Genomic DNA, 23840 nt, shown 5'->3' with positions numbered 1-23840 from the left:
AATAAACACTTGATATGATTCTTTATAAATTCTGATTGATAAATTCTACTTCAAAATGTTCACAAACATAGTTAATTAAACATAATATGATAATAAAGCAAATATATTTGATTAATAATTACAGTAATTAATTACTTTTCTCAAGTTTTATTGACAAAAAAGAAGTAAGAAAAATATGCCTCTTTACATAATATTAATCTTTTCTTTGCTCTTATATAAAATATTATTTGCTTTCTATTTCATTTTTATACAAATGAAACATTATTTGTACCTGAAATACTACAAAATTTTAAAATATCATAAAGAAAGCAATTAATACTTTTATTAATTACTAGCAGTATTTAATTGTAGCCTATAACCTTTCCGCAGATCCGTTAAATCAAACCTTTTTTTTATATATTTATCGTGAGCGAGCGAATTTTCTAAACCTTTCTTTAAATCAATTAACTTAATTGCTACTCGGGTCATATAAAAACGAACTACACGATCGTGTATTACTTCTTTTCATTCCAAACTGTATTTAATCACAGAAACCCCTATTGACGTATTACCAGAATTCCTGAGCTGAAACCTTTCACTACGCTTTTAATTCGACATCTGTATATGTTTAATTCTATTAGTAAGTCAAACCGGCAATAACTTTCATTAATTTATTTTACCATTCATAAAAGTTTCGTTGTATTTATTTACTCCGAACCGAAAGTATTTTCAACGATGCACTTAGTTTTTATTACATGGAGTATCTATTAGTGGATGGACTAGCACGTTTCACGCTATAAACTTCGAACGATATTATCCAACACTAAAACATTCCATTTGGCTGAATACAAGATGTGTATATAAAATGTACATACATTTTCTAACGTATTTTTATTTGTAGAATTTTCCAAATCTGCGCGAAGGCCGCATCGAAAATCGATTTTCACATAAAAGTTTGATCATAAACTCGGCTCGTAACATTTCCTTAATGCGAATTATGGTGCCAGTTTTGCATCTTAAGACTGGTAATGCGATTTTGCAACCTTTACCTTCTCATTCATTTTAATATTAAAATCAATTCGTTTCGGTTCAAATTCAAATTAATACACTTTTTTTTTTCATAGTTGAATGCATTTTTTGTCATTATAAGTTACATAATTTCCGTGATCCATTCCACTTCAGTAATTTCGCATACTAAATATAATCGATTACAAGTTAACAATAGTTTTGTGACGTAATTACATAATACGTAAATGCAAACAAAATTGATTTATTCTCATAGCATTAACAATAATAAAAACGTATACGTAATTATTTAATTATGCGTGTAACTGATTAGTATAAAAACTTGCTTAGTTTAATAATAGATAATTAAAATTATATAAGACTTTGGTTATCTAAATAAATTAGTAATCAACGTTTATTCCTTTAAAATAAACAGTTCATTTGTTAATTGTTAACATGTAATAACACAATTAAATATGAGTTCCAAAAATAATAATTATAATTTAAAAAAAGGATTATTGATTATTGAATTGAATTTATGAATTTTCAATATATTTTTGTACTAATTTATTTTTATTTTGTTCGATTAAAATGTAGTTTGTTTGGAAAATTTCCAACCGACTATACTGAAACCGCACTATGCGAGGATTTGTTGTATTATATTTTACTTAAAAATCTAATATATTTAGTGGAAACTAGGTTTTCGAACATAATTTGTTCCTAAATTCCGTTCGAAAATCCAAATAATTCTTCGCACAAAAGATTGTAAAACCATTTTAATTTTTCTTCAAAACCAACAAAATGTCTTTTTCATTTGTGAATCGAAGCATACCTTTATTATCACACAAAGAGTGCAATGCGTAATGTGCACACACCATTTAAAAATGATGATTGTTAGTATATAAACAAGTTAATTTTTTGCCTATTTTTTAATAATTTTCGTCTAAATTATATAATATTTTTATTATTTAAATATATTAAACTAAATATATTTATTCTAGTAACAAACAAATAACGACTTCATTGGTTAATTTGAGGTTTAATAAAGATATATGAATTTAAGTTAGTACAAGGTAAAATGAGGACAATATATGAAATTTGTGTATGAAATAATGTAAATTTAATACCAAATTAAAGAAAATGCAAAGAAAGATTAACCAAATGCAGACTTTATATAACAGAATGTAAATGTTATTTATTTTGTAATAGTCTAAACTGTTACATAGCTGAACTGTTTGCTTCGGTGATTATTGACAAAGGACTGTGATGTTTTGATACAAGTACAAGCCCATATGCATAGATTGTTATGCCCAACATCAATGGATATACGAGCTGCTTGAAATCAATGACCATTAAGCGGATGAAACAATTATCTGTAAATATTTAGATTTGTTAGGATTCCTGTAAAGACTATTTTTATATCCTACAATTCCAATTAAGAAGATATTTCGTTCTATATATTAAAACATAAAATCAATTAATTTTAAATTTATTTTTTATATGAATATAATTCCATTATACAGTCCACAACATTGGCGAAATCAATTAACAGGAATTGACTAGATGTTATTATGCATCAACTTTCAAATAAAAATGTAGAAATATAGCTGCAGGCATTCACTACCTAATAATTAAATCCTACTATGTATGCACGCTGTTCAAAAATAACATGTGTGAGACACGACAAACAACAACAAGCTTATAAATTTATTTCCGATTGATTTGACATTTACAATAACTAAATACTTTTTTTAATTTGTAAATGGTTAGTTCATATTATCGATATTACATATATTAGCTATATATTTATTAAAATACTTGATAATTATTATATTAAATAAAATATTCTATGAAATTTGTTAACTATGTGTTTTAAGTAATAATGGATATATGCAAATTTAAATAAGTACAAATTTAAAGAAATATAAATACATACTTGTATTCTTTAGATTAACGTAGCCACAACAATAACAAAGATATAATATTTAAGGTTATCGAAAACTAACAAAATACTAGTTATATTCAATGACAGACATTTATTGTAATCTTAATGAAATTTTTTTAATAACTAACAAAATGCATAATTTCTTTAAATTATTAAATAAAAATAATGATGTTAGTCAAAAGTAATCGAGGAATCAATTGGTTTTAATTTTCTTGTCTTTTTTGCAACGTTTACAGCAGTAGCATTTAATCAGTAACAGCGGAACCACGATGATGGCCAAAAAGAAGCACATGATATCCAAATTGAGGGATTCGAACACGGAGGCGTTGCGGATCACCAGGTTCAAGTGCTCCGCAGTTCCGTGCCTCAGAATGTACTCGACCCAGAATATTCCCCTTTCCAAAGGCGTGTTCTGTTGATCCCTGGCCCTATCCGACATGACCTTAACGTTCCTCGTATACCTGGGGCATCATTCAAAAATATATATAAAATAAAATGATGAAACAAAATTTCGTTCCTGCACTCACCGCTCGTCGCCGAGAATATTATTAATTTTCCCGCAAACGTATTCCGGGGTCATGCTGAAGTAATCCAATTTATCTCCAATTTTCCGTTCAGCGATCTTCGCTGCGATATTCAATTGGTCGTAGAAAAATGGGAAGACCAACATCGGCACGCCGTTGTAGATTGATTCCTGAGTGCTGAGAGCGCCTCCATGGGTGATGAATAATTTCGTCTTCGGATTAGCTGCGAATTTCATTATAACTTATTTTCCCCCTTCAGTAATTCAATTTCATATTCACCTAGGACGTCGTTCTGCGGTATCCAGGATTCGGTGATCACGTTCTTCGACAGTATCAAATCTTTACCGCCCTTGATCTTCCACAGGATTGTGTATGGTAACGTTTCGAAGCATTTGCCGAACAATTCGAGGATTTGAGGATTGATTCTTTCGGATTTTACGTTGGATCCAAGCGCGAAGAGAATTACTCCGTTTTTACTATCATTGATTATCTTGGAGAAAGCCTAAAATTTCTAATTTAAAGATATGTGATTGCGATTTAATCATAATAATACCTTGTTCAAAGGTTTGGGTGGTTGTATATGGATACCCGCTACAGGGATGATGTTGGGAGGATAGGTTTCGGGGTAATTGTAGACAGGATCGGTATTAACTAAAGCTAAGGAAAGGTTCTTCTCCAAGGCTTGGAAGTCATCAACCATATCAACTCCGAATTTATCCTTAGCGATTTGCTGTTGTTTCTTCAAGAAAAAGTATTTCCTGTAGTAAACCACGTAATTCGTGTAGACCACATTGAACATTCTTTGCCAGAAAGTCATTTTATCTGTGAAAGGGAAGATCATGAATGGGGAATAGCTGTGCACATGATGGCCCATGAAATCGCTTATTGACGGCTGCAACCCAAATGGCGATACAACTACAACCGGAGGATTGCCGAACCTTTTGATTAAAGGATACATGCATTCTCCTCCGTTTGCATCCCAGATGATCAAATCGAATTTGAAATCTTTAGGATAGTTCCATATTTGTTTAAAGCCCTCCGTCTCTAAATCCATGCTGCACATCGCGATGACACCTTCGAACAGTCTATCCATCGATGCAATCGTGCTCATCTTTGGGGAATCTTCCAGATCGAACGTCCCATCGAGGGCCTCGTAAATCCCTTCGCATCGTACACTTGATTAACGGAAAGTTTTCAATTGTTAACTCAATTACCTTCGAACTTAACCAGAGTATAGTTCTCATGCTTCAATCTAATATCGTCGTGGGAGAGGATCGTGACGTTGTGACCTCTTTGCGCTAATCCGTTGGCCAGGACTTCGTTCCAGAAATGGTGACTCGGCGAAATTAGGGGGCACATATACAATATATTAGCCCCTTGGATGGCACTGACCAGACACAGTATTCCCAAAATACGCCACATTTTTTAGCATCCAACTTTATTGGAAACCTTATGATAAACTGAGATTTCCAACGTTTTTTTATTATTTATATATATATAGTTTTTTTTATCAATTAATGTAAGATGTTATCAAGATCTAACTTGAAGATTATTCTTTTTATCTTAATCCACACCCACAAAATTTAGCGAATAAATTTGTTGTCACGCTGGTGCTGATTAATACACATTGACGTTGCAATAAGCTAAAAATTAGACTTAATTTTATATAGTTAATAATAGATCAAACTTATGTTTATAAATAATTCCAATCTACACCTTAATTACAAATGACGTAAGTTCATATGACGGGTGAAGTTCAAACAGTTCTATATTTCGATTATTTTGTTACTTTCAGCACCAATATATACATTTTTTTATACATTTTCGTATAAAAAATAAGCCAGTATATACTGATAAGCCACAAAAAAAATGCAATAAGGAGATTGTTATCGTAGTACTCGTAGAAATTTTTTGTGGCTTATGAAATTTTCTAAACGTCTCAACATTTTTGTGATTTCTGTTTGTACGTGAAGCAAACTAAATTCATCATTTTCATCATTAATTAACAAAGGTCTCCATTCATCCATACATTATTCCAAGTGTGTTCGAGTATTTTAGCCCATGATGCTGTTATTATCCTTACTTTGTGCAAATCTGTAAAATCATTACGTAAATATATTACATTGAATCTCTTTGTATAATATTAAATCATTGTTTTCAAGCAATCCAATAATACAACAATTAATTTAATGTCATTATATATGTTATACGAAGAAAATAAGATTAAATCATAAGTAAAAATAAATTATTTGGTGTATTTCTAATTTAAACGCTGATGGATATCACAAAATCAAAATAACAAAAAATATAATACTCACTTCATATAATTACTGATAACAATAGATTACGTATAATATTCGATTCGCGTATACTTCAAGTTGTTTTGTTAGTACAGTAAAACGTGAAAGCATTCATATAATACTTGCAATTAATATATTTATCTATTCAATCATAAAATCTCCTATAAAGATAAAATATTGTAATATAGAAATATTACATATTTGGACCAATCACACCAAAAAAAACACATTATGAAATCTTCAGTTTTAAGAAAGGTTACAAGACCAAACAGAACTAACCATATCAGGTCAAAATGACATATCAGGACAGCATAAAATAAAACATAAAAAAAACAGATACAAAATAGAGTACTAAAACAGAATAGCGAAAAAAAAACACTGTTAAAGCAGAGTAGTACTACAACAGAAAAGTATTAATCTGTTTTATCTAGTTCTCTTGTATCATATTCTAGTTTGTCCTGATATTTTATATTCTGTCTTGGTGAGTTTTGTTTGGTCCGATTACCTGAAACTACGCAAAAAGCTTAACAAAGTATACCAACTATAATAAAATAATCACTGTACAGTGGAACCTCGCTTAATGAGCATTTCACTTAACGAGCAAAATTATTTGTAAGAAAAATGACTCGCTTAACGAGCGACACTTCGCATAACGAGTGACTATCAGAAGGTAAGTCCCAGATTGCGCGCCTGCTACAACATTTTTAAACTTTTGTACACATATTATGTGTATTTTTGAATATGTTTCACTATACAAGTATTTATATTTATATTCATTATAAAGTTATTCAATAAAATTAAAAATTTCATAATATATTTTAATATTAAGAAATTTTCCGTTTTGAGATGTAGTTAGTTGTTAGTTATCATGTTCGATGACAGTAAAAGTACACTATCAAGGCTCAAAGAGCTTAAGCTCGCAAAAAGCCACAAAACTAACCAATGTAATAACACTGTAACACCTCTAAACATAATAAAAAGAATTTAAAATTGAATTGAAAAGTACACTAAAAGTGTAACAAAGTGTAGCAAGTTAAATAAAATAATCAATATATTTAGTTATAATTATTCATATTTAAACTAAAATAAAATGTCATGGGTAATATAGAAAAACTATTAATATTTATAAAAAAAAAAAATTAATTAAGCAAAATAAAAACATGTTCTGAAAAAAATAGTACACAAAATTATGTTTTATACATGATGATTTATATTGATGCGGTTTCGATGTCTCAATTGGTAGTGATTCAAAGAGTGCGGGACATAATCCACTGTGTGGTGGTAAGTAACTAACAAAATGCATAATTTCTTTAAATTATTAAATAAAAATAATGATGTTAGTTAAAAGTAATCGAGGAATCAATTGGTTTTGATTTTCTTGTCTTTTTTGCAACGTTTACAGCAGTAGCATTTAATCAGTAACAGCGGAACCACGATGATGGCCAAAAAGAAGCACACTTTCCAAAGGCGTGTTCTGTTGATCCCTGGCCCTATCCGACATGACCTTAACGTTCCTCGTATACCTGGGGCATCATTCAAAAACATATATAAAAAAAAAATGATGAAACAAAATTTCGTTTTTGCACTCACCGCTCGTCGCCGAGAATCTTATTAATTTTCCCGCAAACGTATTCCGGGGTCATGCTGAAGTAATCCAATTTATCTCCAATTTTCCGTTCAGCGATCTTCGCTGCGATATTCAATTGGTCGTAGAAAAATGGGAAGACCAACATCGGCACGCCGTTGTAGATTGATTCCTGAGTGCTGAGAGCGCCTCCATGGGTGATGAATAATTTCGTCTTCGGATTAGCTGCGAATTTCATTATAACTTATTTTCCCGCTTCAGTAATTCAATTTCATATTCACCTAGGACGTCGTTCTGCGGTATCCAGGATTCGGTGATCACGTTCTTCGACAGTTTCAAATCTTTACCGTCCTTGATCTTCCATAAGATTGTGTATGGTAACGTTTCGAAGCATTTGCCGAACGATTCGAGGATTTGAGGATTGATTCTTTCGGATTTTACGTTGGATCCAAGCGCGAAGAGGATTACTCCGTTTTTACTATCATTGATTATCTTGGAGAAAGCCTAAAATTTCTAATTTAAAGATATGTGATTGCGATTTAATCATAATAATACCTTGTTCAAAGGTTTGGGTGGTTGTATATGGATACCCGCTACAGGGATGATGTTGGGAGGATAGGTTTCGGGGTAATTGTAGACAGGATCGGTATTAACTAAAGCTAAGGAAAGGTTCTTCTCCAAGGCTTGGAAGTCATCAACCATATCAACTCCGAATTTATCCTTGGCGATTTGCTGTTGTTTCTTCAAGAAAAAGTATTTCCTGTAGTAAACTACGTAATTCGTGTAGACCACATTGAACATTCTTTGCCAGAAAGTCATTTTATCTGTGAAAGGGAAGATCATGAATGGGGAATAGCTGTGCACATGATGGCCCATGTAATCGCTTATTGACGGCTGCAACCCAAATGGCGATACAACTACAACCGGAGGATTGCCGAACCTTTTGATTAAAGGATACATGCATTCTCCTCCGTTTGCATCCCAGATGATCAAATCGAATTTGAAATCTTTAGGATAGTTCCATATTTGTTTAAAGCCCTCCGTCTCTAAAACTATGCTGCACATCGCGATGGTACCTTCGAACAGTCTATCCATCGATGCTATCGTGCTCATCTTTGGGGAACCTTCCAGATCGAACGACCCATCGAGAGCCTCGTAAATCCCTTCGCAACGTACACTTGATTAACGGAAAGTTTTCCATTGTTAACTCAATTACCTTCGAACTTAACCAGAGTATAGTTCTCATGCTTCAATCTAATATCGTCGTGGGAGAGGATCGTGACGTTGTGACCTCTTTGCGCTAATCCGTTGGCCAGGACTTCGTTCCAGAAATGGTGACTCGGCGAAATTATGGGGCACATGTACAATATATTAGTCCCTTGGATGGCACTGACCAGACACAGTATTCCCAAAATACGCCACATTTTTTGCATCCAACTTTATTGGAAACCTTATGAGAAACTGATATATATATATAGAGTTTTTTTTTAATCAATTAACCTTTAATGTTATCAAGATCTAACTTGATGATTATTCTTTATCTTATCTTAATCGATTATTTTGTTACTTTGAGCACCAATATTTACATTTTTTTATACATTTCGTATAAAAAATGTATATATTAATAAGTCAGTATATACTGATAAGCCACTAAAAAATTTGCAATAAGGAGATTGTTATTGTAGTACTTGTAGTAATTTTTTTGTGGCTTATGAAATTTTCTAAACGTGTCAACATTTTTGTGATTTCTGTTTGTAGTTTTATTTAAATGTCAACGTGAAGCAAACTAAATTCATAATTTTCTTCATTAATTAACAATGGTCTCCATTCATTCAAACATTATTCCAAGTGTGTTCGAGTATTTTAGCCCATGGGGCTGTTATTATCCTTACTTTGTGCAAATCTGTAAAATCCTTACATAAATATATTACATTGAATCTGTATAATATTAAATCATTGTTTTCAAGCAATGCAATAATACAACAATTAATTTAATTTCATTATATATGTTATAAGAAGAAAATAATATTAAACCATAAGTAAAAATAAATTATTTGGTGTATTTCTAATTTAAACGCTGATGGATATCACAAAATCAAAATAACAAAAAATATAATACTCACTTTATATAATTACTGATAACAGTAGATTACGTATAATATTCGATTCGCGTATACTTCAAGTTGTTTTGTTAGTACAGTAAAACGTGAAAGCATTCATATAATACTTGCAATTAATATATTTATCTATTTATTCATAAAATATCACACCAAAAAAAAACACATTATGAAATCTTCAGTTTTAAGAAAGGTTCCAAGACCAAACAGAACTAACCAGCACATAAACTGACATATCAGGACAGCATAAAATAGAACATAAAAAAAACAAAACAGTTACAAAATAGAGTAGTACTAAAACAGAATAGCGAAAAAAAAACTAACACTGATAAAGCAGAGTAGTACTACAACAGAAAAGTATTAATCTGTTTTGTCACTATTTTGTTTTGTCTAGTTCTCTTGTATCACATTCTATTTTGTCCTGATATGTTATGTTCTGTCCTGGTGAGTTTTGTTTGGTCCGGTCACCTGAAACTACGCTAAAAGTTTAACAAAGTATACCAACTAAAGTAAAATAATCACTGTACAGTGGAACCTCGCTTAACGAACGCCTCGCATAACGATCATATCACTTAACGAGCAAAATTATTTGTAAGAAAAATGTAAGCGAGTCGCAAAGCGACATTTTGCATAACGAGTGACTATCAGAAGGTAAGTCCCAGATTGCGGGCCTGCTACAACATTTTTAAACTTGTGTACACATATTATGTGTATTTTGAATATGTTTCACTATACAAGTATTTATATTTATTTAATAATAATAACAAGTATTTATAATAATTTTCCGTTTTGAGATGTAGTTAGTTGTTAGTTATCATGTTCGATGACAGTAAAAGTGAAAGTACACTAAAATTGTAACAAAGTGTACCAACTTAAATAAAATAATCAATATATTTAGTTAAAATGTTAGTGTTTTTTTTGTGATATCCGCACAATATGCATACAACATTACAAATGATATAATAAATTATTTGAACATACTTTTATATAATTTTTTTTTTATTGGAAGGATTAATAGTTCAACGTGTTTGAATTTATAAAGCGTGACGTGGAGATCGGCTATATTGATTTTATAGATAGGTTACTTGTCTACCATGCAAGATAATCAAGTTTAAATGGCGCTCTAATCTAATTGAATAAGGACAGTCGCTCTTTGCGAAATGTTATCTTGTTACGAGTCGTTCTCCTCTGTTGATTCAATTTGCGCTAGTCTGCCTTTATAAAAACGAAAACTCAAACGAAAATGATTTAACTACAATCTATTTATTATTATATCATTGAAAATAAATTAAAGATTCTTACTTTTGATTATTAAACATTAAATATTAGTTAATTTTATATTTAGTTTTAATTAACAGTTCTAATATTTTTTATAGTTATTAAAAAATATTCTACAGAACTAACATTTTTGACTCATTTGCTATTTCTTTAATTACTTTTAAATCCTGGTTTCCCTGGAAAAGTGATAAAAACTGGAATAAAATAATGGTGTTTAAATCGTATTTAAGTCCAACAAAAATTTAATGAGACAAACCCATTTTTAAATTGAGAAATATATCTGTAATAACAAACGTAATATATAAATTATATTTTTCGAAATAAAAAGTGTTTAAAATGTATTGAAGTACACATGAATTTTACATGTTTTATAATTGTAATTATTCAAGATCATAAATATAACTGACGTTCTATAATATATTAAGTAATTATCTAAATCTTGCAATTTTGACTATACATCATCAATACACATCGCTTAGTCCGGATTCACTAAAGTCCGATTTGTAAAGTACAGCACAAACAATATTTTGAAAAAAATATGAAGCAAGTATTCAAGCTGGCTGGTGTATAAATCTATAACAACAATAATTAATATTATTAGTATATAGTAAAATCAATATAAAAATTGTCGAGGTAGTGAATTATCAGAACACCTTTTAGTGTTAATTTTGGGACTTACCTGTAGATTTATTAAACGTAAAACATATAATTTAGAAGAAAATGAGAACAAAAATGAAATAGAAGCATTAAAATTTACGAATGAACCAACTGAGTTACAATTGAAAACATAGGAACTAGCTAAAACATTGAAGAATTGTGATTTCACTACATTGGATTAAAGCACATGTAGGAAATGAAAGAGTGGACAAGGGAAGCATCTGGTGAAAAAAATATGGATGAAGAAACTGTCACATCAAGCAGTTCAACTAATTACTAGCTACTGGAGTATAGAAAAAGATTTGAGCAGACGGACACGTATGTTTACGAATGCAGAAATACAGTATAATAATTCTGGTTTAAATGCAAACTGAACGAATTTTGCAGATAAAATTATTGGACATTCTTTAACTCTTTGAGGGGCGGTGGGACACGCATTGTCTCACCTTCTAAACATACTTAGTGGGGCATTATTCTAACAAGAAAAAATGACAACAATTAGATTATGATATAAATTATCAAAATATTAAAATTATTATAAATTGTTAACCAATGTAATGCCATTACTTTTATTTTTATAATTTAGTAATCACTAAATTGAGTTTACATTATAATTATATGATTGATGCCATTTCCATACGTAAATATAAACTGTCAAATTCTGATTGGTTTTGTTAGCGTTAAGTGTGTGTGTATGTGTGTGCATGCATGGGTAAAATTAATTTCGTTCCCGACTTAATCATTATCGATCTTATCAAATTGAGCATTAAAATAATTTAATTAAATCGAAATCGAACTGGGAATGCCGTTAAATTAGTCCCGACTGATCATTAATTAACCGAACGACCGAAACAAGGCAAACCGAGAATAAAAAAAATGTATAGAATATGGCAACATCAATTAATAGAATAAAGTCGAATTCCCTAGTCTCGTCCGGATAAGCGAATTCGGGCATACATAAATTGGAATAATTGTGCGTGATCAAAGGCTCCAATGTTCAAGTGAACCCCTTTTTAAGGATATATGGGGAAAGCGTGCCGCATATAACAATGGCCCAAAGGGCTCACTTCATCAAGATTAACTCGATAGCATTTTAATTCCAATTAACACTTCGGCTACAGTTTAAAATTGATTTTTATTATCTTGCAATTTAATGGATGTTCAGCAACAGTAGCTTGTACATAGTTAATCACGTATTATTTTTATTGTAAAAGTAAATTTGTAATCTATAACTATATACTATATGGATATATCCAATGTACAAAATAATTAAAATTATTTACAAGTGAAATATCTCGTGAGATTTCTATAATATTTTAATATTAAGTTTATTTTTTCAATATTGTTTCGTATATAATAAAGATTAATAATAAATATTAACATTTAATTTAAGTTTCACTTCGAATCATTGAAGTTCTTTGCTTATTTCATAAGATAATATTAATTTTAACCCAAGTAATATATATCATCACCCATGGTCAATAGCCCTTTGTAACAATTGGCTTTTTTTGAAATTAGATATATTTATTTTGTTCTTTTTATTTATATATATGTTCTTTTCTTATACCACTGATACAATAAACATTATTATTATTATGTTTTTCATTTATTGTGACTTGGTACTTTCGTGCCAGTAGCTTTTCTTTACCGAGGCCCTGCCTGGGAACTAGGGCGTTCATTAGCCGATGAATGAGACCTTGCGTAGTATGTGAACCGTTTCTAACAGAGCGGTCTTTTCCACCTGCACAGCGCTAACTCTACATGGTAGCTCTTCCAGGTATTTCTCGAATCCGTTCTTCAGAGGAACCACTTTAGTCTTTGTCTTCCACATGCGCGCAATCTCAATTTCGAGGTCTATAAATTAATAATAAACAAAATACATTCTATAGATAAATATAAAATTTGTATTTAAATTCCAACATAAACTAACAACAACAAAATAGTTATAGTCGAGGACTTTCCGCCCGGGAACATAAATTTAGTAATAGAAAAATAAAATGTATATACATTTAGCAAATTAAGAAGAATGAGGGCAAAAAAAGCAGCAGAGTAGGAACTAGTAGGGTTTCATATTTGGGTTTCGAGGAGCACAGAATTTAGAGAGGGAGGCTATGTTGGATTGTTTGGATTTAAATTTGAAGGAGAGGTTAAGAATAAAAATTATATTTATATATTTTAAAGTAAAAATGTAATATCTTCTAACCTGGACAGATTATGATAATATTTTGTGCCATTACTTAGAACGGGGTTTCTCATGCTATATTCAAACTATACTAAATATTTTTTAAATAAATAATTTATGTATTTTCTTTTTTTTTTTTTTCTATATTATTACCTACCCTACAAATAAACCAGGAGTTCCATGCAAATTTCAGGATTGTTTTTAATTTTCAATAAAATTTTGTACAAATTTTTTGTACAATTGTTTTTAAATTTTATTTGGGAATTGCTTTTTTTCGCGTATGTTTTTAACATTAAATTTAGGAAACTTTAAAAATTTATCAAAACAGAGTTAGTTATTACTTAAAACAAACTTATTTTATAAATCTAAATTATTATTCTGGAATTATATCGATGGTTTGGATTGATTTAGTTGTAGTTATATGCATTCACATTTTTTTTTCTAAATAACTCGAAAGTTTTACATTTTTTTACATTGAGAAAAGAGAGAAACTCGTTATATAATAAATTTAACTAATAATGATTTTTCATTTTTTCTTAATAACTCGAAAATTACTTAATTTTTTTATTAGATTTTAAGTTACTTGATATTGGAAATATTTGTAGCCAAAATGAATATAATTGTGATAAAGTTGAATCCTCTGCGTGAAAGTTATTTTGCATTTTTAACAAAAATGTCACTTCCATATATAATGGATGAAAGTTTGAAGATGAAATTGAATTCCTGGTGTAAATAAAGGTAGCGAGGGAACGACTGAGGGAAAAATGGTAGCAATCTTTAACATCAATCGATGTGCGTTGTGTCAGTCAATTTGCATTCAATTCGAGTTTATTCCATTGTGAGTTAGAGCTCGTGTTCTATCTATAGGAGACCATATAACTGTGCGAAGTGTGTTATTTCTATATAGAAATCACGTTCGTTCGCAATGAATATTTCAGGATTCGTTCGATACAAAAGTATAGAAAGAGAAAAGGCGCGAAAAAAAAAACTATGAGAAGAAGTAGAAGAAGCGAAAAAATAAGATAAAATAAGTGAGGGAGCTGTAAGAAACTCATGTACGGTGTCGGCTTATATATATATAGGTGTACGTATAAAAAGAAATAGATTTCCCAGTTGACCGCATTCTATACTACCTACGTAGTATACAAGCATACAGAGAAACGAAACAAATATCTTACAAAACGGACCGAAGGGAAAAAATAATGGACACTAAAATATATACGTGTAGAAGCCGGATGAAAGGGGGCCTCGTTTCGTGTATCATAAAGATGTACATATATATATATACACCCCTTCCATTCCTTTATCCCGTCGGCCGTTAAAGGATGAGAGATCAATCTTATCTCCATCCTAATTTCCGCCCGATATCAATCGACCGATATATTACATTGCGCTTTCAACAAAAGCCTACATTTGTTATTACGAAAACGAACTACTCGCAAACCTGACATGATAAATAATTACTACAGCTACAAAGAAAAGGGTGCGCTTAATCTTGCTGACTTTACATTGAAGATAGTTTGCAAACGAGCTTTTCGAATTCTATCGAAAGGAAATGATTCAGGTTTTGATTAAACATCAAGTACATATTATGGCTTTACATCAAGCCTATCTAATCAATAGATATAATTCTTATACGATCAAACACGATTAATGCATAAATCACAAGATTTTGATTTATGCATATACTCTAACTTCAAACTTAGATAGTAATAATATTTGAATTATTATTATTAATTGATTGGAAAGGAACAAAAGTCGAAACAAAAATAATCTTATTCTCTTTATAACTAACAAACAGTCAAAAAAGAAGCCTTAAATTGTATAATTATCTGTCTTTTATTGTATAAATTAAAATCTAAAGTTTACTAATTGATGGAATGTTTAATCCGCGTTGAAAATCAACATCGAATTACGTAATTATGGATTAACGGAACTGTGTAATCGCATTAGCACATATAAATTTGTGAATCGTTGCTGTCCATGGCAACCAGCATTAATTGGAATAGTTTTCGTAAGTGCAATAACAAATAAATTATATTGCGTCGCCTAATATGAATAGCTGATTACGGCCCTGCATAAACATGTCCCCTGTACAATGCAAATAGGATTACCGTTCCGTCGGATTATGCACTCCGATTAAACACTAATTAACTCATCAATTCGCTTGATTAATGCTCTCAACCTGTTCTATTCTTTTTGTTCGCCACGCCGCAGAAACGATCAGCACAAGGTGTTCCGTTGCTGGGCAGTCGTCGAGTGGTTCGAGGGATGGAAAAGGGCCGTGATTTATGGTCCCTTGGGTGGACTGCCCATCGTTTTCCCGAACAGACTTTGGCTGTCCTACGTCGCTGGAGGACAACTCATAGCTTTGGCCATCTTCCACCTGACGCTCTCCTTCAAGGACATCAAGAGACGACGCAGGAAGGACCGTCTGCTCCATCCCGACATAGACAGCTACGAGAGGTGAGCAAACAATATACGTAAACCCTCATCATATTTACCTTTCGCCTTGTGCAGCAGCCGGTTCGAGGAAGTGACAGAGGTATTGGACGATGGCCTTCCGGAGCCTATGCCTGGCAGCAGTCATTCCTTATCGGATAGTTTAGCTGAGCAGGATGCGATCCTCGAGATATGACCTGAGCGTCCGGATCTGTTCAGGCACATCGTCGATTCAGGACATTGGAGTGAAATTGATAGTGACGATCCAAACCATTAATTTTCTCGACGCTTCTTTAAAAATTCCTTCCCCCCCATCCCAAAACACTTATAAATTCCTTAATAAAATGAAAGACTGAAATCACCAACAAGTATTACAAATTTATCCTTCCCCCCCGTTTCTCAAGACAACAACAACCAATTCAAATTCCTCTTCGCCAATGATGTAATATTTTGAGAAAAGCGCATCCACTCCGTCCAATATAAACTTAAACACACAAAAGGATTTCGTTTCAGCTGTCGCCGTCAACGAAGGAAGCTCACTTAAACTGTGTACTTTATATTGGATTCCCCTTACTTTGTATAGTGTACATAGAGAATGGATTTAAGAGAATGAAATGAAAACGAAACTTAATTAATACGCTGTGACAAAGAAGAAGACGAGAGGATAAAAGAAAAAGTAAAATTGAAAAAAAAAATGAAAAAAGTAATATTATGAAATATTCACAAAATGTGACCAAATCTCCTTCATTGGTAGTCGCACTCGTAAATTGTACATAAATAGCTTTATATAATAAACACGATCAATTTAATTTAATTAAATTTAAAACTAAAAAAAAGAGAGAGGATGAAGCAAATCAAATGGAGCTTGTAAAATGTTAAGTGCCAATCTTGAGAGGACTCGAGTATCGAAATGAATTAGGATTTCAAGATTTGCTCTTAACCTAAAGTTGTATAACATGAATAATATAAATAATTAAATGTGCCAAAATGAAAAAGTAAACAATTAATTATTAATTACGTAAGCAAACAATGGTATTATATTACAAGTGGTACAAGATTAGATTATTATTGTTAAATGTTGTTTAATTCGGTCTGTTTAGTTTTATTTTATTGTTTAATTGTGGTCAACTTCCTTTACGATAATGTTTTTTTTATATAAATATATATAAAGAAGAAATAAATGTTTTAAGAATTAGTTTTAGTTTATTTCCATTCCTTCCATCCCAAACCTTTATAAAATTTAAAAAGTATTAAATTAAATCTATAGTAATAAGTAAGTTTTTGCAAATAAATGCTTAGGTAAAATGCACTAATATTAAATGCAAAGAATACAGAATATAATACTCATTTATGTTAAATCATTTGTATTTTTTAAATTATAAAATATTAAAAATTTGGAAAAGAAAAATTAAGATTTTATAAGATTCTAATGCAGTCAATATAATATATAATATACATAATTGCCTGTACATACACACAAAGAATATAGTCAATATAATTTATCAAAATTAAAACAATTTGGAAACAATTAAGAAAAATTATTTTAATCATATTATTAATTTATTAATCATATTTAATATATAAAATTTGGACCATTCGACTAATTTCATTAATTTTTATAGTTTTTAATTTCAAGATTATATATTTCTAATGGTTTATTCTTAATAGTCCAATGTAAAATTGTATATTTTTGTTTTGTTTTATACAACAATTATAAGTATACAGTGGAATTGTAAGAAAAATGACTCGCTTAACGAGCGACGTTTCGCATAACGAGTTACAATGAGAAGTGAAGTCCCGTATTGTGCGCCTGCTACATCATTTTTAAAACTAGTGTACACACAGTATGTGTATGTTTCACTATACGAGTAAAAATCGAGAAATTTTGGAAAGTATTAAGCGAGGTTCCACTCTATTTTAATATTATTGAAGTAAAATATTCTTTGAAATTTTAATTATTTGCTTTAACTTTAATGGTATGCTATATAACTGAAAGTGCTTATTGAGGTCTACAGAATTATTAGGGAACAAGTAAATGCTTTAATTTAAAAAATTTTAAGACTTTGGAAGGGGGTTGTACATTAGTTAAAGACAAACTAATTAAAACCTTGGAACCACTGAGCTAAAGCAGCGTTTTCCAAACTGTGAGGCGCAGACTAGTCTAAGGGGAGTCGCGAATATTAGTCACAGTGAGCAATTTTCCTAACGACTACTAAAGTTTTATGTATTTTATAAAATGGAGGGGAAGAGGCACCAAATGATTAAATATTTTCTAGAGAAGCGTAGTAACATCAAGTTTGGAAACCAAAAGAATTGGATCAATTTCATCTGGAAATTAAATAAATTGTGATGTTTAACTAAAACAATAGATGTATATTAAATACATTGATCTAGTAAATTTTATTCACTGTAATAAATCATTTGATCAAATTTACTTTTATTAAACTAAAATTGTTAATGCATAGAAGTAATTACACTCAAATACAATCAAAAGTATATTGAAATAATAATAGTATTGTTATGAATATATAAGAAATGGTAGAAATATAATTGCTAAATAAAGTTTAAATTTTTATAGTTGAAAGTCTGCACGAAATTAGTGCCATATTTAAATTAATTAAGCTGGGTATTAGCTAAATCTTGCTGCTGAACTAATTCTTAAGAGAATTGCATTAGTTTTAACATACAAATGTTAGCTTAATTCATTGAGAATGTTAGTCTCTATTTGTTATGTTTTGATTATCATTTATCATTTTGTCCTTATCTAAGCATTAATGTAAATTTAAATTGCGTTCTGTGGAGCAATCAGTTGACTAGTCGATGAATATAGTAATGCATACTTTTAGTGTAAATAAAGTTCTAGAATTTTATAGAATTTAATGAATTTGCATAGCGGGTTGCCGTCACATCTTCTAGAACTTTCAAGAAAACACCTGATAACACCGCTCTTTGGTAAATAATATACACCTTATTATAATTGTGTGTACTTACAAATTACTGAACTAAATTAATTGTGTCGTTTAGTATGGATTATTATGAGGATTGGCCTGAAAACGGTCGAAAAGGCGGTATTTATTGCAATATTATTCCATTAAATCGCTTCTAGAACCTTATCAATTCTTATCAATTGCAATTTTGCCAATCGTTTAATCATAGAATAATATACGATATTTATTTATTTCAATAGTAAAAGTCTCTATTAGATGTCCACATTTGGCAACCGGTGAGGCTTTCGCCTCTTCTTTTCAATTGTTTTTTTTTTGTTCTCTTCAATAAGTTGCGAAATGAGTTTTGCCTTGAAATTAACCTGCAACAAATGTCAAACACAGTACACAAATTCGAATTAACTTTTCAAAATTTTTAGTTCAGTTACGATCTAGTGCATGCCTTTGGCAGAAGAAGTGCGTCCGCCCCGATATTAAGGAACAAGTTTACCGGCTTGCGATCACGAATATCGGGCGAAGAACAATCTATGGATGATTTATTTTTACATGTCAAATAATAAGGATTTATTAACGTATTACACATTTCGAAATGTACGCCTGGGGGTCAACATCAAATGGGGAACTGGGTGTTGGAGGAATTGAAGAGGAGAACATCTACACACCCGTTGAACTCCAATGGTCAGAGGCTGATAAAGTGACCTATGCAGCATGCGGAAGTGGACACACAATATTCATCACGAATGAAGGGAAATTGTACTCATGTGGAAACAATGATTATGGGCAGTTGGGCCATGGGCAGCCTAGAAAACGGCCACGTATGTCCTTGTTTAGTATGTGCCATTAAAATCTAATAGCATTGTTTGCTTTGCTTCTAATCCATTTTATTTTTGTTTTGCTCTTTAATTTATATTCAATACTTTTTAGAGGAAGTCTCTGGTTTAGAGAATTATGAAATTGTGAGTGTTGCATGTGGTTCTTCGCATTCAATGGCTCTGAACCAGTGGGGTGAAGTCTTTTCTTGGGGTTCTGACAGTTATGGACAGCTGGGACACACGTTAGGACAAACACCTCAGATGCACCCAAAAATAATTAAAGCACTCGCAACATTCAATATAGTCCAAATTGCTTGTGGTTACAGACATTCCATAGCTCTGACTAATAGTAAGAATTTATCACACAGGTTTTTAAGAAACCATATGAAAGTATGTGTTCAATAGGTGGCGATATATTGACATGGGGCGCCAATGATTATGGTCAGTTGGGTATTGGCAAGGAGAGCATCAAGGAATGCTATCCAACCATAGTTTCCTCCTTGTCTGGAATTCCAATGAGCTACATAGCATGCGGCGGAAATCATTCTTTTGCTGTAACAAAATCCGGTGCGGTGTTCGGATGGGGAAAGAATTCCAATGGACAATTGGGCTTAAACGATACAGAATCTAAATCGTACCCCTGTCATTTGAGGACCTTAAGACCAATTCGAGTTCAATATATATCGTGCGGCGAAAATTACTCGACATTCCTGACTCTCGATGGTGGTGTTTTCACGTGTGGCGCTGGAATGTATGGTCAGTTGGGCCATGGAACTACCTCGAACGAAATAGTTCCAAGACAAGTATTTTAATCCAGATTTCAATTAAACATATCTACCAATATCTATATTTAGGTTCTTGAATTAATGGGTTCGAAAATATCGCAGTTGCAATGCGGAAGACAACACACATTGGCTTTAGTTCCATCGCGCGATCGCATTTACAGTTTTGGATTGGGCGGCGCGGGTCAATTGGGCGCTAAAAAATCAATAAACTCTTCGACTCCTCAAATAGTTGCGGGTCCTTGGATAGGTACATCTAGGATTAACAGGATCTTTGCTGGAGGCGATCATTGCTTCGCGAAACTATTGAGCGAAGCGTCAACAGAGTCTCCTTATGATTGCCGAGTGTTATCTGCAAATACCCAAATACTGAATGTTAGTGAGGACATTTTGAATAATTGTTTGAGCATCAGCAAGGACGGAATCGTGGACCAAGAAACTTTGACGTACTTGGAAACGGTTTTCAAAAGTCTTTCGTGCATCAATGGTTCATTCCTCTTACCAAATACGGAACATTTCTTTTGCTCCAGTAAGCATCACGGTATTGACTTGGAGAAAGTTGCAAGGACTTTTTCAACTATTGGCAAATTGGAAAATGATACTGTTAAAGAAGTGGTTCGTAAATTGTCGGTATTAATCGTTTTAATTTAAATCAATGATTTATTATTTTAGATTAAGAATTGTATCATGGATGATCTCTTGAAGAAGTTGACACCTTCACCACCAGACGTTGAAGCTTTAAGGGTCTACATCACGTTACCTTTCTATCATGAATTCAATAACCCAAAAGAACATTTAAAATTACACAAACCATTTGCTAGTTCCTTACTTACTTTGAAGGTGCAAGCCACCAGAGTCGTGGAATCTTGGTGGAGCAAATTACCAACGGAATATTACGAGAAATTGGTCTCTATGTTTAAAGACGTAGTTATTTTTATTATAAGAAATCAACGTATTCCACGCACAGAGGCAAGTCATTTAAATCAACATAAAGATACAAATATTTTTTTCAAATACAACTTTTACTTTACATTTCTAATTTAGCTATAGTTTACTATCAAAAAAAAATACTAAAGCTACGGTTTATTTTAGACTGCAACATTAGATAACACTCTTATAAGTATGTTGAATATCTTGGCTCGTTTGAACAAGCTTAATCACACGATGGATGGACAGAAAGTGCCTTACGATACATTTCATATAGTCGATCTGGAAGATTATCTGGATGTTCGTGTAGATTACGTTTCCTGGCTAAACGACAACACCGTAAGTAGTAGCAAATTTGATGACGTGAGTAATATATTCCTCTCTTTTATACAGGAAAAGTTATATCTATGTAATTATCCCTTCTTATTTGATTCTCAAGCTAAGACGGCTTTATTGGAAGCGGACCAAACTATCCAGGTAAAATATAGGATACATTTCAGTAATAATTTAATCCTAAATGGACACAATTTTAGATGTGCAGCGCTATGAACCAGGCCGCTCAACATGCTCTATTTTTAACACTCTTGAGTTCTGATGTTTCTAGAGTACATCAATATTTGATGCTGAACGTGTCGCGCGAACATATCGTCGAAGATGCCTTGCGTGAGTTAGCTAACGTTTCCAGCAATGATCTCAAAAAACCTTTGAAGGTAATCTGATGTTTTAAGTAAAAGTAATTTTATCAATACCAATAATTTTAAGGTCAAATTTTACGGAGAGGAAGCGGAAGACGCGGGCGGCGTTAGAAAGGAATTCTTCATGCTGCTTCTGCGAAACATTCTGGATCCAAAGTATGGAATGTTCAAAGAATACGAAGAGACAAGGAGCATATGGTTCTCGGAAGATTCTTTCGAGGATGAAATGATGTACTTCCTGATTGGCTTGATATGCGGACTCGCCATTTACAATTTTACCATAATTGATATTCCATTCCCATTGGTCCTCTACAAGAAGCTACTGAAAGAGCATGTTAATCTTTCCGACGTCAAATCTCTTTCCCCAACAATCGCCAACTCGCTGCAATCACTATTGGACTACCAAGAAGATGATTTGGAAGAAGTGTTTAGTTTGACATTTGAAATCAGCAGAGACGTATACGGGGTTGTGAGATCTATACCGTTGAAACCTGAAAGCGATACACCTGTGACCCAAAGAAATAAGTAAATGCTCATTAACAATATTTTACTGTACCTAACTTTTCTCAATTTTAGATATGAGTACGTCGAACTATATGTTGATTATCTGTTAAACAAATCAGTTAAAGATCATTACACCGCGTTTTCTAAAGGATTCATGAAAGTCTGCGGTGGAAGGGTTTTAGAACTGTTTCATTCGCACGAATTGATGGCTGTAGTCGTGGGCAACGAAAATTACGATTGGCACGCTTTGGAGGATGCTGCTGATTACAAGAATGGTTATAAATCGTCCGACGAGGTCATCAGATGGTTCTGGGAAGTTTTGCATGACATGTCACTGGAAGACAAGAAGAAATTTTTATTGTTCTTAACCGGAAGTGATCGAATTCCAATCCAAGGAATGAAAGCAATAAAGGTATACTGCTATATTTACTGAATTAATTTTGTTCAAATACTACTTGTTTATTCTTTTTTTTCAGATTATTTTTCAACCAACTAATGATGATAAATGTTTACCAGTTGCCCACACGTGCTTCAATCTGCTAGATTTGCCAAGATACAGGACAAAAGAACGCTTGAAGTATAAATTATTGCAAGCAATACAGCAAACCCAGGGTTTCTCCCTGGTTTGATTCCTATTGTTATAATATAATATATTTTTTAACTTATTTATTCGTATTGTGCTTTCTTACTTGATAACGATTTCTAATTTTAAGTTGATATTACATTTTAATCTCGCTAAAGACCATGTTTCTCTATTTAGAACGTTATTTGCTTTGTTTGTATTTAGTTTTCTATTTGTTCCAAGTTGTTTCTAGTCCGTACAGGATCCTAATAATTGTTTAAAAGAAATATCCAATATTTTTATTATGAGCTGTTGACAATTGAATAGGATTGAAATAAAAGGAGAACATACTTAAGTGCCGTTGTTTTCTCTGCTTCCTCTCCATTTTATTCAACTACTTCCTCTAATATCTAACGTGGTTCAGTTATATATAAAGTGGTTTTAAAAAAAATCTTATTTTATTGATAAAGTTATAAATATACAGAAACATTGTTTATTCTTTTGTTTTACAGAACTAAAATAAATTTCTCTTTCATATATATATATAATTTATTTATACGTTTTTTTTTTCTTGCTTTAAATTTTAATTAATAAGAGAA

General features: G+C 31.6%; 3 protein-coding genes across 5 annotated transcripts; 1 reads left to right on the top strand and 2 right to left on the bottom strand.

The window, feature by feature from the left end:
• Window positions 1-3105: 3105 nt before the first annotated feature.
• LOC108564050 (UDP-glucuronosyltransferase 1-7C-like) lies at window positions 3106-4905 on the bottom strand. Its single transcript, XM_017922950.1, has 5 exons — window positions 4668-4905; window positions 4007-4614; window positions 3733-3955; window positions 3457-3676; window positions 3106-3390 (listed from the first exon to the last, which is right to left on the bottom strand). The coding sequence occupies exons 1-5, from the start codon at window positions 4873-4875 to the stop codon at window positions 3123-3125; spliced, it is 1527 nt and encodes a 508-aa protein (XP_017778439.1). The 5' UTR covers window positions 4876-4905; the 3' UTR covers window positions 3106-3122.
• Window positions 4906-7164: 2259 nt separating this feature from the next.
• Window positions 7165-8768, bottom strand: LOC108564030 (UDP-glucuronosyltransferase 2B10-like). The gene is made up of 5 exons (XM_017922900.1): window positions 8555-8768; window positions 7894-8501; window positions 7620-7842; window positions 7344-7563; window positions 7165-7276 (listed from the first exon to the last, which is right to left on the bottom strand). The coding sequence occupies exons 1-5, from the start codon at window positions 8760-8762 to the stop codon at window positions 7165-7167; spliced, it is 1371 nt and encodes a 456-aa protein (XP_017778389.1). The 5' UTR covers window positions 8763-8768.
• Window positions 8769-18865: 10097 nt separating this feature from the next.
• LOC108564052 (probable E3 ubiquitin-protein ligase HERC4) lies at window positions 18866-23596 on the top strand. Of its 3 annotated transcripts, none has more exons than XM_017922953.1 (12): window positions 18866-18966; window positions 19379-19789; window positions 19884-20120; window positions 20177-20574; window positions 20626-21168; window positions 21226-21522; window positions 21646-21819; window positions 21874-21957; window positions 22014-22190; window positions 22243-22700; window positions 22752-23091; window positions 23156-23596. In XM_017922953.1, exons 2-12 carry the CDS (start codon window positions 19549-19551, stop codon window positions 23306-23308), a joined length of 3102 nt encoding a protein of 1033 aa, XP_017778442.1. In that variant the 5' UTR covers window positions 18866-18966; window positions 19379-19548; the 3' UTR covers window positions 23309-23596. The 3 variants fall into 3 exon arrangements, with proteins under 3 accessions (XP_017778442.1, XP_017778443.1, XP_017778444.1); XM_017922954.1 differs by lacking the exon at window positions 18866-18966 and adding an exon at window positions 19121-19237; XM_017922955.1 differs by lacking the exon at window positions 18866-18966 and having other exon boundaries at window positions 19244-19774.
• The last annotated feature ends 244 nt before the right edge of the window (window positions 23597-23840 follow it).

Source organism: Nicrophorus vespilloides, unplaced genomic scaffold (assembly GCF_001412225.1).
Source record: "Nicrophorus vespilloides isolate i.1.1-1 unplaced genomic scaffold, Nicve_v1.0, whole genome shotgun sequence".
Lineage (NCBI taxonomy): Eukaryota > Metazoa > Arthropoda > Insecta > Coleoptera > Silphidae > Nicrophorus > Nicrophorus vespilloides.
This window is presented reverse-complemented; position numbering and strand designations above follow the sequence as displayed.

Excerpts from the sequence above, each read along its gene's own strand:
- LOC108564050 (XM_017922950.1), bottom strand. The coding sequence starts at position 4,875 with ATGTGGCGTATTTTGGGAATACTGTGTCTGGTCAGTGCCATCCAAGGG. Across the intron at positions 4,615-4,667 it reads TACTCTGGTTAAGTTCGAAG|GGATTTACGAGGCCCTCGAT; the intron begins GTAATTGAGTTA and ends TACGATGCGAAG. Across the intron at positions 3,956-4,006 it reads CACCCAAACCTTTGAACAAG|GCTTTCTCCAAGATAATCAA; the intron begins GTATTATTATGA and ends TAGAAATTTTAG.
- LOC108564030 (XM_017922900.1), bottom strand. The coding sequence starts at position 8,762 with ATGTGGCGTATTTTGGGAATACTGTGTCTGGTCAGTGCCATCCAAGGG. Across the intron at positions 8,502-8,554 it reads TACTCTGGTTAAGTTCGAAG|GGATTTACGAGGCTCTCGAT; the intron begins GTAATTGAGTTA and ends TACGTTGCGAAG. Across the intron at positions 7,843-7,893 it reads CACCCAAACCTTTGAACAAG|GCTTTCTCCAAGATAATCAA; the intron begins GTATTATTATGA and ends TAGAAATTTTAG.
- LOC108564052 (XM_017922953.1), top strand. The coding sequence starts at position 19,549 with ATGTACGCCTGGGGGTCAACATCAAATGGGGAACTGGGTGTTGGAGGA. Across the intron at positions 20,121-20,176 it reads TTCCATAGCTCTGACTAATA|GTGGCGATATATTGACATGG; the intron begins GTAAGAATTTAT and ends TGTGTTCAATAG. Across the intron at positions 21,523-21,645 it reads AACGTATTCCACGCACAGAG|ACTGCAACATTAGATAACAC; the intron begins GCAAGTCATTTA and ends GGTTTATTTTAG.